This window comes from Anguilla rostrata, chromosome 9 (assembly GCF_018555375.3).
Source record: "Anguilla rostrata isolate EN2019 chromosome 9, ASM1855537v3, whole genome shotgun sequence".
Taxonomy (NCBI): domain Eukaryota; kingdom Metazoa; phylum Chordata; class Actinopteri; order Anguilliformes; family Anguillidae; genus Anguilla; species Anguilla rostrata.
In genome coordinates, this window is record NC_057941.1 from 17,777,573 (window position 1) to 17,790,677 (window position 13,105).

Below are 13,105 nucleotides of genomic sequence, written 5' to 3' on the forward strand. Positions count from 1 at the left end.
TGCAACTCAGGCTAAGTAGCCCTTGCCCAGTGATCTCAGCTGTCTGTGTGCTAACCCCCTTCACTGTCTGTGCTTATGCTCATAATGGATCTGATAGAAGGGCTACTTAGCACATTATCACACATATAATGGGCCTCGTCTAGGCAGGTGGTATTGTTGAGGTTGACATCAACCCCAAGGCCGAGCTGCCGAACTGGAGTGGCATTCTCGTGAGGGGGAGCAAATACTTTGGTACAAAGAGGCAGTCTCTTGTTCTGCAGTTTTCCTAAAACAACCCAACTTGTCATGTTATCCTCTGGCCTTCCGGGATGTTGCCTTAAAAGGCTTTAATGCAAAAATATGTGCTAAATAATATACAGCTCTACTATGTGGAGAGTTTACAACTAAGAGTTGTAAACTAATGTTTACTAATTCCCACTGAAGAACCATAACAGTTATAAAACTCTGGATCAAATTTTCGGCTCATCCAACAGCGCATGGAGTTAAAAGACTGTGTAGCCCTTGACCATGAGTAATGTAGCAAAGATATTTGAATGTAGTCCTGTACTGCCCTCTACTGGCTAACTGAAACTATTCATCAAACACAAAACGTTGAAATGTACACAAAGCCTTTACAAATGCATCTCAGGGGCATGGCTTCCATTCACATCTTCTTACCTCATCAATCTGAGAGGTACATTTTGCATGTGTGTGTGTGTGTGCTTTCCGTGTGTGTGCATGTGTGTGCGTGCGTGCATGTGTGTGTGTAGCTTTGGAGAAGGGCCATTATTTAATGTAACAGACCATCCATAATTTTTTTGTAGCAGAACTATCTCTTTATACTTTACATTTTATCTGTTTACATTAATTAGATTTTTATATATAAGTAAATAAACCGAGCATCAACATTAGATCACTGTTCAGTGAGAAGAATATAACGAAGGATAAGGTCTCCAAAAATATTGCTCTTCTGGGAGGGTTAGAGTGGTGGGAGATGAAGAGGTCTCAGTTATTTTATTTTTTATTTAACCTTTATTTACCCAGGGTAAGTTCACTGAGCATGGATGCTCTTTTGCAGGAACGCCCTGCTTCACAGTGCAGCTGCAGTGCAGTGACTAGATATTAAATATAAAAAAGAAAACAATTTTTTTGATAATTAAGTTTAAAATGACATTTTATTGGTAACACAATTGTTTCATAATAGTGCCCATTTACTCAACAAATGCAAAACTCCTGTACCTGATGCAATTGTATTTGATGCTATACCATCAGATTTATTAGATTATTGTGAAATAATTGTGTCTTAAAAAAATATTGATTTAAACTTAAAATTAGGAGGTATAAATATAAAAGGCAAAAGATTAAATTATAATTACCTTAGAAAAATCTTCCAAAAACCCACACCTATTGTGAAGAGTTTGTGGGATTTGTGCCTTTATCAAAATAGCAATGGATAAGAAGTGGAATATTACAAGAAAATAATAAAGTCCATGCAATTCAAAATATTCAAAATTATTCACCCGATTTATTCTGCAAGGTTTAGAAAGGATATTCTTTTAGCATGCATTTTTGGTAACACTGGAAGTGAATGTATTGCTCATTTATTTAAAAAAAAAAAAAAATCTATACTGATTTTGCAAGATTTTTAAAACGGACCACTGATGTAGACATTTGAGCTGGTATTTAAAAAACACAATTGGAATATACCTCATGTACATAGTCCCTTTCTTGAATTAAATATTAAATGTAACAATTTAAAGAAAATTTGTTTGTAAAAAATATGTCTGCAATTAATAAAGAAATCCTGCATAGTTGGCCTAATGTCTTTAAGCAACCCACTGCACATTGGAAGAGCCAATTACAATTCACTATTTGCCAATACAGCATGAACTTTACACGCTCCCCTCTCTCGTCACCGAGGTCAGTGGACTACAAAGTGTGCACGCTGCACTGCTGTAGGCACTGTGGTGGCAGAACGGAGAACAGAGCTACATTATCAGACATGGTGGGCCGGAGACGCAACGGGGGTCGCGGGAATAGCGGTGGACGGGCGCAGTCCCGGAGAATTGCGCCGCGGAAGGTAAATCACTCCACTTTGAACATTCAGAGGAAACTGTCATGACCTAATAAAGTGCATTTACTTTTCCATAGTGTTCAACATTCATATATTAGGGTTAGTTGCAATAAGTGCAGCTGAATACTGAATGGAATGTGCAGAACAGATAACAATTTGAACTTAAAGGATTGCATTGTGTTGTGGGGGCTCAGGTGTGAGTTCACCTTTCTGTTTCCTTTTTATCATAAAAACATCCATTCAGTATTATTTAAGATTATTTTGTGGCTGCAGACAGATGAATATATTTTATATAAATGCTCAGATAGGCCAGAAATCACATTTCTGTATGGAGTCTGCTTGAAGGAAATGTGTCTGAGCAAAAGTTTATTCAAGTTATACAGGCAATAGGTTAAACTCATTATTACAAAACGTAGGTGATTGTCATATTTTATGTAAATAATCTGAGCATTCCAAATTCAGATTACTATATCAATGAAATCGTTTGGGGATAATTCAAGGTCTGAACCCCTGAACATGTTGTCACAATTTGTAAAAAATGTAGTATTCTATTTGGAATGTTGATAACATATTAACACTATCAACTCCTATTAGTACAATGAGTGAGTACTCTGTACATTAGCAGTGCTATTATGTAACCCAACCTCCATCCATCATCTGATAAAGATGTGATACCAGGCACTCACAGCTGATTCCTGCTGTGTTCAGGGTTCATGCACCTGTCAGTGCTGTAATGCTTACATGTACAGTAAGTGATAATTTTATGTAATCCAGGTAATAAATGGCAACAGATGCGTGAGAACAAATACACACAGTTAGATTAATTGGAATATGGATTTGTATTCTGTTGGGATACCATGCTATCACAAGCAGGATTTGCTATCCTTCTGGCAGAAGCACTGTACCCACAGTTGACTCACAGTTGACAAGGTTATATGTAGATAAAATGCCATAAGCCGAGGTGTGGAATCAGGCATGGTTTGTATTTAGTTCTACAACTTGTATTTCAGTGTCAACTTTTCTAATTCTATTTTCCTGTGGAAGTTATATATTCACATGGCTTAATGTACTGGTATTGCAAAGAACTGGTATTGCAAAGAAAACTTAGCCAGTGACCCCATTCAAGACAGTGCAGTTTGGAATCAAAGTTATTATCTTGCTCTTCAAGCGGGAAAAAAGGAAGGCTGGAGCTGTTGCCTCATGCTCCTTGAGTCTATGAAACTGACAAGGGCACTCCTACACCCTGACAGTTGCTTAATTTTCCTCGAATCAGAAGCCAGTTTATAGTTCTCCAATCATGGACCAGATTTCAAACAGCCAAGGGTTCAAAGGATACTGACAACATCACTGGGTGACTCCTGATCCCCTGCTAGACACATAGATAAGATAGTGTACACTCTGCCCCCTGTATGCAGTCTGGACAGAACACCAATCTTATCACACACCATTTTCTGGTCAAGACAGCTGTGTATGCTAAAATCATACCCTTTCACTAATCTGTGTTTACCTTTGTCCTTTTGACTTTGTGGAGAATTTTTCTATTTTCATAAAAACAAGTTTTTATGACCATTCCAGGTAGACGATCTACTTAATTCATAAGACTCATGTCTGTGATATTTAAAAGTAACAGGCTCTCACACACATAAAGGATTTCATTTTGCAGGCATCTTTACTGAAGTTTTAGTGAGACTGTTGGTCACAGTCATTTGCTTGTTTGTTTTGTTCTACTGTGGTTACCCTTAGATTTTTTACTTCCTCTCAGCCAGCTAGTAAGTGATGTTGAACTGAAAAGCACAACACATGCTTTTGAAGCAAGGTATTCAGTTTTCACAGATACTTAAGATAGACTTCTCCCCCTCTTCAACATAACTGGAGGCTGTCTAATATTGCAAAATGTATGTAAGGTTATTATTGAGTGATATGAGAGAACAAGTAAAAAAGCCATTCCTTATCTGAGTACAGTGATACTCAAACAGCCTCAGACATCCCCAAGCTTGGTGGTGCTATGCAGGTCTCAGCCAATCAGCACGTCTTATGCAAAGCACATTTAGAGCTCCCTAGCTGATTGGATATCAACTTGCCAGCATTTTTTTCCCTTTTGTTTCATAGTTGTTATGGTGACTGTTTTTCATTGGTGTCAGTAGATTTTTGCTCATGTTGTGAGTTTACTCTGCTCTCATTCTCAAGGGGAGAGAGAGTGTGTGTGTGTGTGCGTGCGTGTGTTGGCTGAGGGGGGGGGAGGGGGTCTTGTGAAGAGAGGCGAGAAGAGCTGAAGGGAGAAGGGGGGCAAGATGAGAAGAGGAGGGTGGGGGCATGGCCGGGCTGTCTGCAGAAACTCTTGGTCCAGATGAGGAAAGCAGGTCCATGCTGATGCTGAGTCACAGACAGGTGAACAATGAGTGCCCTGCGGGAACCATGGAGGAATTAGAGCACACCTGCCCCCAGCTCCGGACGGTGAGGGGCTATTTCCTGTGCTTTTCCAGAGGAAAGAGAGAGAGAGATAGCGGAAATGAAAAGCAAGCTGGACGTTATTACACAGCAGTTTTATGAGTGATGCTGGTGCCTGCCTAAGCATTTATTTCCCTTCTTCTATATACTGTACGAAGGGGGAAAACAGAGAGAGGGAGAGAAAAGGAAGACTGTTTGTTGTAACACGATTGTGCTCTTGTGTCTGCTCTCGCTGTTTGTCTCTGTGGGTGATGCTAATTCCTGCATTAAAAGGATTGAGGCAGGCAGCTGACAAGAGTACTAAGAGAGAGAGAGAGAGAGAGAGAGAGAGAGGGAGTGTGTGTGTATGTGTATGTGTGTGAGAGACAGAGAGAGAGATTATTAGTTCATTTAACTTTGTCTCCCTTGCTACAGAGTCACACAAAACAACCGAGCAAACACACATATTGTGGTTCTTTGTGTGACTCCTACAGTAATACTTCTGCAGCATATGTGATGTCAATGCATGTGATATCTCAAGTGAACTCCAAACAGGGCGCGCTTGTTTTGACTAGGCAGCTGACCCCACCCTGCCCCGCCCAAATCCGATGGTGCAGACGTTTGTAATCTCCACTGCCCTTCACATGCTACTGCTCCTCTGCGCTCTCCTGTTTTATCCCGGTGAAGGTCTTCACTGCATCATATAGCTACTGTAGTTATCCTGGCAGCTTCCTAAAGTTCTTTCAGAGGGAAGTGCTCAGTTATATGTGGGAAAGGACATCAGGATCCTAAATATGCCGTTTTGTGGGAATTACCAGTGATGGGAGAGTGAGGCTTTGTGAACCCTGGAATGAGCAGAGCCAGCATGTGCTGTCATTCTCTGACTCATTTATACGAATCAGTATACCATACCAAGAAAAATACTATGATTGTTTGAAATCAGAGAGCCAATGACAGAATATGATAACTCCATCTACTTTGGACTTCAGGAAGCCAAATTTTTCTATCCCTAGTGATGGGCATACAAAAAAACCAACTGCTGCCTCCACCCTCTCATGTTTTGAATCTGAGATCTGCACATTTGAACAGCAAATCAATACTTTCTCAAGGAAAGTCAGCCAGACTTGCTCTTCTGCAATCAATACTTCTGATAGGTAATAGATATGAGGTTATAAGGAAGTGTAAGGAACAATAATTAGGTTGTAGGCTACAGTGACACCTAATGTCTGACCCACAGATGAAAAAGCCAAAAAAAAAACCAAATTCAGTTCAGATTTGAACAGAAATCCAAGAAAGTGGATTACATAGAAGAGCTGCACAATCCTGTCTTTCGTCCTAATCCCAGCTATTATTTTTACAGTTTTATACATATTTATATTTTATCTCACATAGGTACTGAGGAACTGAGGAGCACGCTCCTGGAGTACAAACCAGCTCGTAATCGAATGTGTTTCTTATACTCTGACCGTGTGTACTGTTCCCAGACTCTGAACGAGCCGGCCATCTTTGCAGATGAGACGAGCTGTGAATGTCGTGCCCCCCATGAGAAACTGACCATAGCGCAGGCCCGCCGTGGCACACCCGGTGAGCCTCTCATCTCGCTCCTCCTCCCTGAAGATATTGCAGTGAGCTGCTTAGGTTCACAGATAAAAAAATCCTGTTTGACTTTGAGTGTTTTTTTTTTTCTTTCAGTGGACCGGCCGGTCCGAGTCTATGCTGATGGGATCTTTGACCTCTTCCACTCGGGTCATGCTCGTGCACTAATGCAGGCCAAGAATCTGTTCCCAAATTCGTACCTCATTGTGGGAGGTAGGGTCACAACAGACCAAAAAACACCCACCTGCAAACTCGCACGCACTGCCTTAATCCTTCACCCATGCTCTCACACACCTCCATTATACTCCCATGCACATAGTTAGTGATTATCCTTCAGACTTTCCCAGTGTGGCCAGTGTCAATTTCAGTTGAACTGAGGGAAGTCAGACCCTGTGATTCACAACTCATTGCGCCTCATTCACGTGTACGATAACATTTGATTGTAAACTGATCCAAGAACATTTCGGTATTCATCATTTTTTTCCTGATTTGTGTTTGTTCATGGCTGTTTCCTTATGTTAATCACGTGAACAGGACTGCACATAAAATTTACAGTCAGCATTCATCATCTCATACACATGAGATATGGACAAAAACAAAGGGATGCACATGTGGCATGAATCCCATATTGGTTTTTTGTAAGAACATTTTAAAGAACAAAAGTAAGAACAATTTAAGAAAAGTTTTGTGAATTAGGCCCATTGTGTTCTTTAGGAACTCATATTGGAGGACCGGAGGACTAACTCTAAAACTCGGTGTGATTGTGTGTCTGTGTGTATTTGTTTGTCAGTCTGCAGTGATGAGCTCACTCACAGGTACAAGGGCTTCACTGTAATGACAGAGGATGAGCGCTATGAGGCGCTACTGCACTGTCGCTATGTGGATGAGGTGGTGAAAGATGCGCCCTGGAGACTCAGCCCAGAATTTCTGAAGAAACACAAGGTTAGCACTGATCAAGATCAAGATGTAAAGGAACTGGGTCATATTGGGGTCACTGAGAGAGGCAACATATATTACATTATTCTAAATAGTGTGACTGTAGGTCCAGGGTTGTGGTTTCAAAAATGTTGTATAAGACAGGGAGCTTTATTACTGGATGTTAGATTAATGTAAAGCGCAGCTTAGTCATTTAATGTGAAATGAAAATTCATATGCTGCTCAGGTCCCGCTCAAACACCGGCTACTCAGCGTTTCTGCCAATCGATTCATTTAAGTGGATGAGACATAAAAACTGGGACTAAAGCCCCACTCTCCAGTTCTCCACTGAAAAACTCCACTCTGTAAATAAGATTAATTAGCTCATCAATAAAGGAGATGAGCCTCAGTGCCCTGCCAAGCTAGGCCCAAGCATCCGAACAGCCCTTTTACTGTACGCTGAGGCACATCACCTCGTCACCAGCCACCTAATCACCATCACCAATGATTTCAATCCAGAATCATTAGTAATACTCTGTTATTCACAAACTTGTGTTCAACCCTCAGATCGACTTTGTTGCACATGACGACATCCCATATTCTTCTGCTGGCTCAGAGGATATTTATAAACACATCAAGGAAGCAGGTGAGAAGACTAACTGTGTGTTTCTCCAAAAATTCTAATCCATCAGGTTATTATGATGGTTTGTAGGCTGAGAGACCTGAAATGCATTTACTACAAGTAGTTATTACAAGCTTATCACACACAGATGTGTTTTTCTTTTGTCCAATATGTGCTCTTAGATTTGTGTGTGGTGCATTCCAGGAATGTTTGTTCCCACTCAGCGGACAGAGGGAATCTCCACTTCTGACATCATCACCCGAATCGTGCGGGACTATGACGTCTATGCCCGACGGAACCTGCAGAGGGGCTACACTGCCAGGGAGCTCAATGTCAGCTTCATCAATGTAGGGAAAAGTAATCGGCATCAAGAACAGACCATATTACATTGACTCATACTGTATGGCACTCAGCTAGGACGAAGGTTAAAACATCAAGTGTGGAGATGTATGTGGATCTATATACACATTTCAATGAAGACCTGAGAAACGGAGAAAGAGTGTGGGGAAAGATGGATGTGACCTACACACCTTTTATGCACTGAGATATTTCTGACAGAATATAGGTCATATATTCTAGGTCATATATATTCCCATATATAAAAATGTAGCTTATCTATAATGTAAAAGCCCTACATATTCTATTCTCAGTGGATAGCAAAGAGACAATGTGTCTGTGCCAAAAATGTCTAACCGAAAGGCTTATGATTGATCAAAGAGAATGTAATAATGCCGGTTTTTCTCTGTCACATTTTATCTTCATCTGAAAATTGTCACTTATTAAGTAACCTATCAGCAGACATATTTTCCTTGTTGGTAATCAGTGTCCTGAAGTGTTCAAAGTCCAGTGTCCTCTGCCAGTTCGGTGTTCTCTTAGAAACCAAATCTGGAATTCCAATACTTTATGTTGTTGCTTTTGCTGAATGACTATCCCTTTTAAAATATCAATTGAATTGAATCAGTTGAAACAAGAACAAAGCTAAACAAAAACAACTTTTATAACAAGGACTGATTCCTTATGAATTAACTCCCATTTACCATAAACTTATTTTAAAAACATGTTCAGTCGAAGTTGTTGTTGACACTGTTGTTGAAGTTAGAATCTTTATTATTAATCTTCAAGGGCAATACAGTTATTTTTGGCAGTTTGGCTCTGTTCCAAAGCCCTCCCACCCATCCGTGCTAGCATGCATGGATAAGGCAGGAAGGGCAGCAGTGAAATCCCTGAACCTGTCCTGCGTGTGGAGGGGGAACACGCAGGACTGATTCAGCACAAAACGAGGATAGACTTATGAACACATGAGGGATGGAGCTGGGGTGGAGGAGGGGATTTTAAACATGCAGCAAGCATGCAGGAGGAATCAACCTTCCTTCAAATGAGTTGGGAGGGGCTGTTTAAATAGACTACACTGGTATGAGAATGGACTGTGACAGGTGAGCCATCAACTGATTCGGTTCAAAGTCCTGACCCTTGCCTACACTGCAGCCAACAGGACAGTCCCCATCTACTTGCAGGACATGATTCGATCCTATGTGCCTGCTCGACCACTCCGCTCTGCGGCAGCAGGGCGCCTTGTAACCCCTCCCACCCGACCAAAGGGATCACAGAGCTTCTCCACCCTAGCTCCCCAGTGGTGGAACGAACTCCACGTCCCTCTCCGAACCTCGCCCTCACTACCCATCTTCCGCCGTGGCCTGAAGACTCATCTCTTCAGACTACACCTAGACTAACCACCACCACGCTGTATATTTCACTCTAAATCCCCCCCCTCCTTTTGTCATGACACTTGTTACATGTTGCCCCATCCCAGCACTTCTTGGTAATTTGTATTTGTCCTAATACTGTAGCTTATTCTTCTGCCTAGTTGGCTTTGCAGAGGTTAGGTCTGAATAGTGTTCACTGTGTGAACTAAACTGTGTTCTTGGCTAGAAATAGCTGTACAAAATAAGTATTGTAGCTTACTGAACCTGTGTTTAGTAGTTGTCTATGACCATGAAATGCACTTTTTGTACGTCACTTTGGATAAAAGTGTCTGCCAAATAAATGTAATGTAATGTAATGTAATGATTCAGTCGAAGCTGGGCTTGACTCCCAGGGCCTGCCTGAACTAATGCAATGCTCGATTTATATTAAATTTATATTTATTCCTTCACTCCTGATAAAAATGGGATTTTTACATATTGAAAGAAATGCTGTATTGTACCCATTAAATAATTATCTTAAAATGTACAAATTGTACAATATGAAGATAATGAAAAGTTTGCTAAATCTCATCTGAAAATGTGCAATCTACAGTTATTATAAATATTATCTTTCAGCAGGATTTTCACGTGAACAGCAACATTTAATTTCAATATCTTATCTACATATCTGTGTGGGGTACCGAAAGAGTGGGCAAATGACTAGTGTATCACACCTTTCATCATTTATTTGAAACTAATCAGAGGTTTTAATGTCTCCAGCCAATGTCTGACCTCTGTTTGGTTTCCCTCGGGCTGTAATGACTCTTGCTAAATGCCTCTCTTTTTTTGGTGGGGTAGGAGAAGAAGTACAGGCTGCAGAATCAGGTTGACCGGATGAAGGAGAAGGTGAAGACAGTGGAGGAAAAATCCAAGCACTTTGTCTACAAAGTAGAGGAGAAAAGCCATGATCTCATTGTGAAGTGGGAGGAGAAATCACGCGAGTTCATTGGAAACTTCCTGGAGTTGTTTGGACCGGACGGGGCCTGGGTATGTGTTTCTCAAGGAGGGAGGCAGGGAGGGAGGGAGGGAGAAAGAGAGAGTGAGTGAGAGAGAAAAATACTTCAGCTTCAGTCTGCAATGCATCAAGAAATATTTACATACAATGGCCTGTCCTCCAATTAGATAAATTACATTAAGTTCCTTTTGGAGTTTTAGGGGGATCTTCAATCTTTCTGATATGCCACTTTATTGTTAATGGATAATTATTTTTCGGTATTCAAATACATGTTGAAGTCATATTTGACCATGAAGTAAATAAATAAGAGTAAGGATATAAATAATGAAATTCTTGCTTTAATTTGTTACTTAGAAGGAAAAAAATAGTATAATTAAGTTGAAAAACTTTTGTAAGCTGATAATAACAAAATCTATAAACAGTCAAACTGTTTAAGTCCTGTTCGATCAGCAGTAGTGTTGGTGTACTCAATTGTTCTACAGTTTACATCTACAATGTTATTAGAAGGTCCATGTGAAGGTCAGACCATGCTCTAGCAGGAATTTTAGATTTGGAAATAACTCCTTTTTAGAATAGCTGCCATGGAACCAGTACCAATGACAGAAAGCTAGCTCAGCATGAGAAACAAAATAGTGTTGACTGTCATCCCATAAAGAGGAAGCTCAGATGTGGATTATCCTATATGGCACCCTAATTTTGCCTTTTCATGTGAAAGTTGTTTCTCTTGATTTCACACATCATAACCTTTCCCTCTCTGCTTTTCTCCCGGACTTTCTCCCAGAAGCAGATGTTTCAGGAGCGGAGCGGGCGGATGCTCCAGGCCCTCTCGCCCTATCAGTCACCGCAGCAGTCACCCCGCGGGTCTCCGAGCAGCAGCCCCACGCGGGAGCGCTCCCCATCCCTGTCCCCCTCATCCACCCGCCGCTGGCCCTTCAGCAAGCCCTCACCTCCCCCCTCCCCCAAGGGCGCCTCGGCCTCCATAAGCAGTATGAGCGAGTGTGATGAGGACGAGAAGTAGAGATACAGCACACACATGCATTATATGAACAGACACACAAACACACACACACACACACACACACACCTGCCTGGTCTCTCTCCTCCTCCACTTGTACTTGTATACAATCTCACATATTTCATAATGGCAGAAATACACACAAACACACACAAAGATGTACAAACAGCGACACACTCCCTCTCAAACTGGCTGACTCTTAAAACACATAGGAAGCAGATTGGCAAACATACATAATCATGCCCCATACTGACACCAACACTTTGACTATGCCTACTTTGATCACTTACTTTGATCTAGGTGCCCTTCAGAAATCCAGTGTCCCACAGGGAATTATGGGTAGAAGGGAACGTAGAGGATTCATGGGAACTGCTGCAGGATATTGGAGTGCCTCTCCGCACAACTTGCTAGAGTAGTGATTAGTAAGAAGAAAACTAGAAAGCAATAACATGTATTTTAATGGTTAATGGTGTTATGTGATAACATAAGGACACCTTTCAAGTTTGGGCTATAAATGTTGGCTACATAGTATACAATCCAATCCAATGTTAAATTCCTTGTTATTACCAAAAAAGTTTGTAAAGTATTTTTAATTTTATTTTCACTATTTACACCACGTAGCATCAGCTGTGAATAAGGTTATTAGGTAGCAGTAATAAGATAATGCATACATTAGATTATGCAGCAGAGGTTTGTCCAACTAAAGTTGGATATGACCCGACTTCACCTTTAATGGCTGTGATTAGCTGAATGACAACCTACTGTAAGCTTAAAGACTCTTCCTTTAGTTGGGGCCATAAGGCTATGATTCTAGCCCTCAAAATGAGGGCTGGCAAAAAACATCCCTAGGGCTAGTGGGACTGTGATGTCATTCTCTCAGTTGTTCAGGATTGATATATTTAATCACTAAAAAGACTGTTCCTGCAATGAATGTTTCCATACTTTTATTTGTAGTCATTCATGTTTAACTAAATCCCAGTTATAAATATAATATACATGGAAGAGCAGTTTAATTTTACAACAAATGCTAATTCGGTACTTTGTGTTTCTGTAAAAACGTAAACTGAATGTAATTGTACTGTACAGCCAAACTTGTGGAGGGACCTTTGAGGACAGTCACTCAGAGGAGGGAATACAGGCCCTGATAGGCCACTTGAACTCAATGATTTTATATGTGTGCGTATCTGAGTGTGACCAAGTGAATGAAAACAAACCTAACTTCAATACACATACTATTGATCGGTCTGCTTTCCACTCAGGAGGAATGAAAGCTCATTCACTGGCGAAGGGCCACAGTACACACCCGGGAACAGAGACATGCTATGCCTATGCTCTGTTCAACGGTATTGGTTTACTTTTTCCTATGCGACTGAATGAGGGTACTTTGTTTACATGTCCATTCCCACTGTATTCCAGAACAAACCCTGTACTCAGCACTTCCAAAAGTCATGTTCTTATTGAAAGAAACTCTTTTGATCTATTTTATTTAATTACAATAGACAGTGAAAATAAATGACTGGATATGTAAATAAAAGATACAAAACACTCACTGCAGTGATATTTTTATTGTATTTTACAAGCTCCAGCAGTATATGTTGGACTTTGAGTAAGGGACAGAACCTCACCAGACTGCAAAGGAAACAAATATCACCAGGATCTTTTTTGTTTTAATTCCCGTTTTTTCTTATCCTCAATTTGGAACGGCCAATTGCGCCATACAAGATATTGCTGTGAAAAGCACTAGCACTGTATTAATTCTCTTACAACAGACCACACAGTA

General features: G+C 40.7%; 1 protein-coding gene across 3 annotated transcripts; it reads left to right on the forward strand.

The window, feature by feature from the left end:
• The first annotated feature begins 1,926 nt into the window (after positions 1 to 1,926).
• On the forward strand, positions 1,927 to 12,874 carry LOC135263126 (choline-phosphate cytidylyltransferase B-like). 3 transcript variants are annotated; one of them, XM_064350775.1, is made up of 8 exons: positions 1,927 to 2,059; positions 5,965 to 6,064; positions 6,173 to 6,289; positions 6,867 to 7,018; positions 7,559 to 7,637; positions 7,818 to 7,960; positions 10,154 to 10,342; positions 11,092 to 12,874. In XM_064350775.1, the coding sequence occupies exons 1-8, from the start codon at positions 1,982 to 1,984 to the stop codon at positions 11,326 to 11,328; spliced, it is 1,095 nt and encodes a 364-aa protein (XP_064206845.1). In that variant the 5' UTR covers positions 1,927 to 1,981; the 3' UTR covers positions 11,329 to 12,874. The 3 variants fall into 3 exon arrangements, with proteins under 3 accessions (XP_064206845.1, XP_064206843.1, XP_064206844.1); XM_064350773.1 differs by lacking the exon at positions 1,927 to 2,059 and adding an exon at positions 4,347 to 4,507; XM_064350774.1 differs by lacking the exon at positions 1,927 to 2,059 and adding an exon at positions 4,347 to 4,507 and having other exon boundaries at positions 11,095 to 12,874.
• The last annotated feature ends 231 nt before the right edge of the window (positions 12,875 to 13,105 follow it).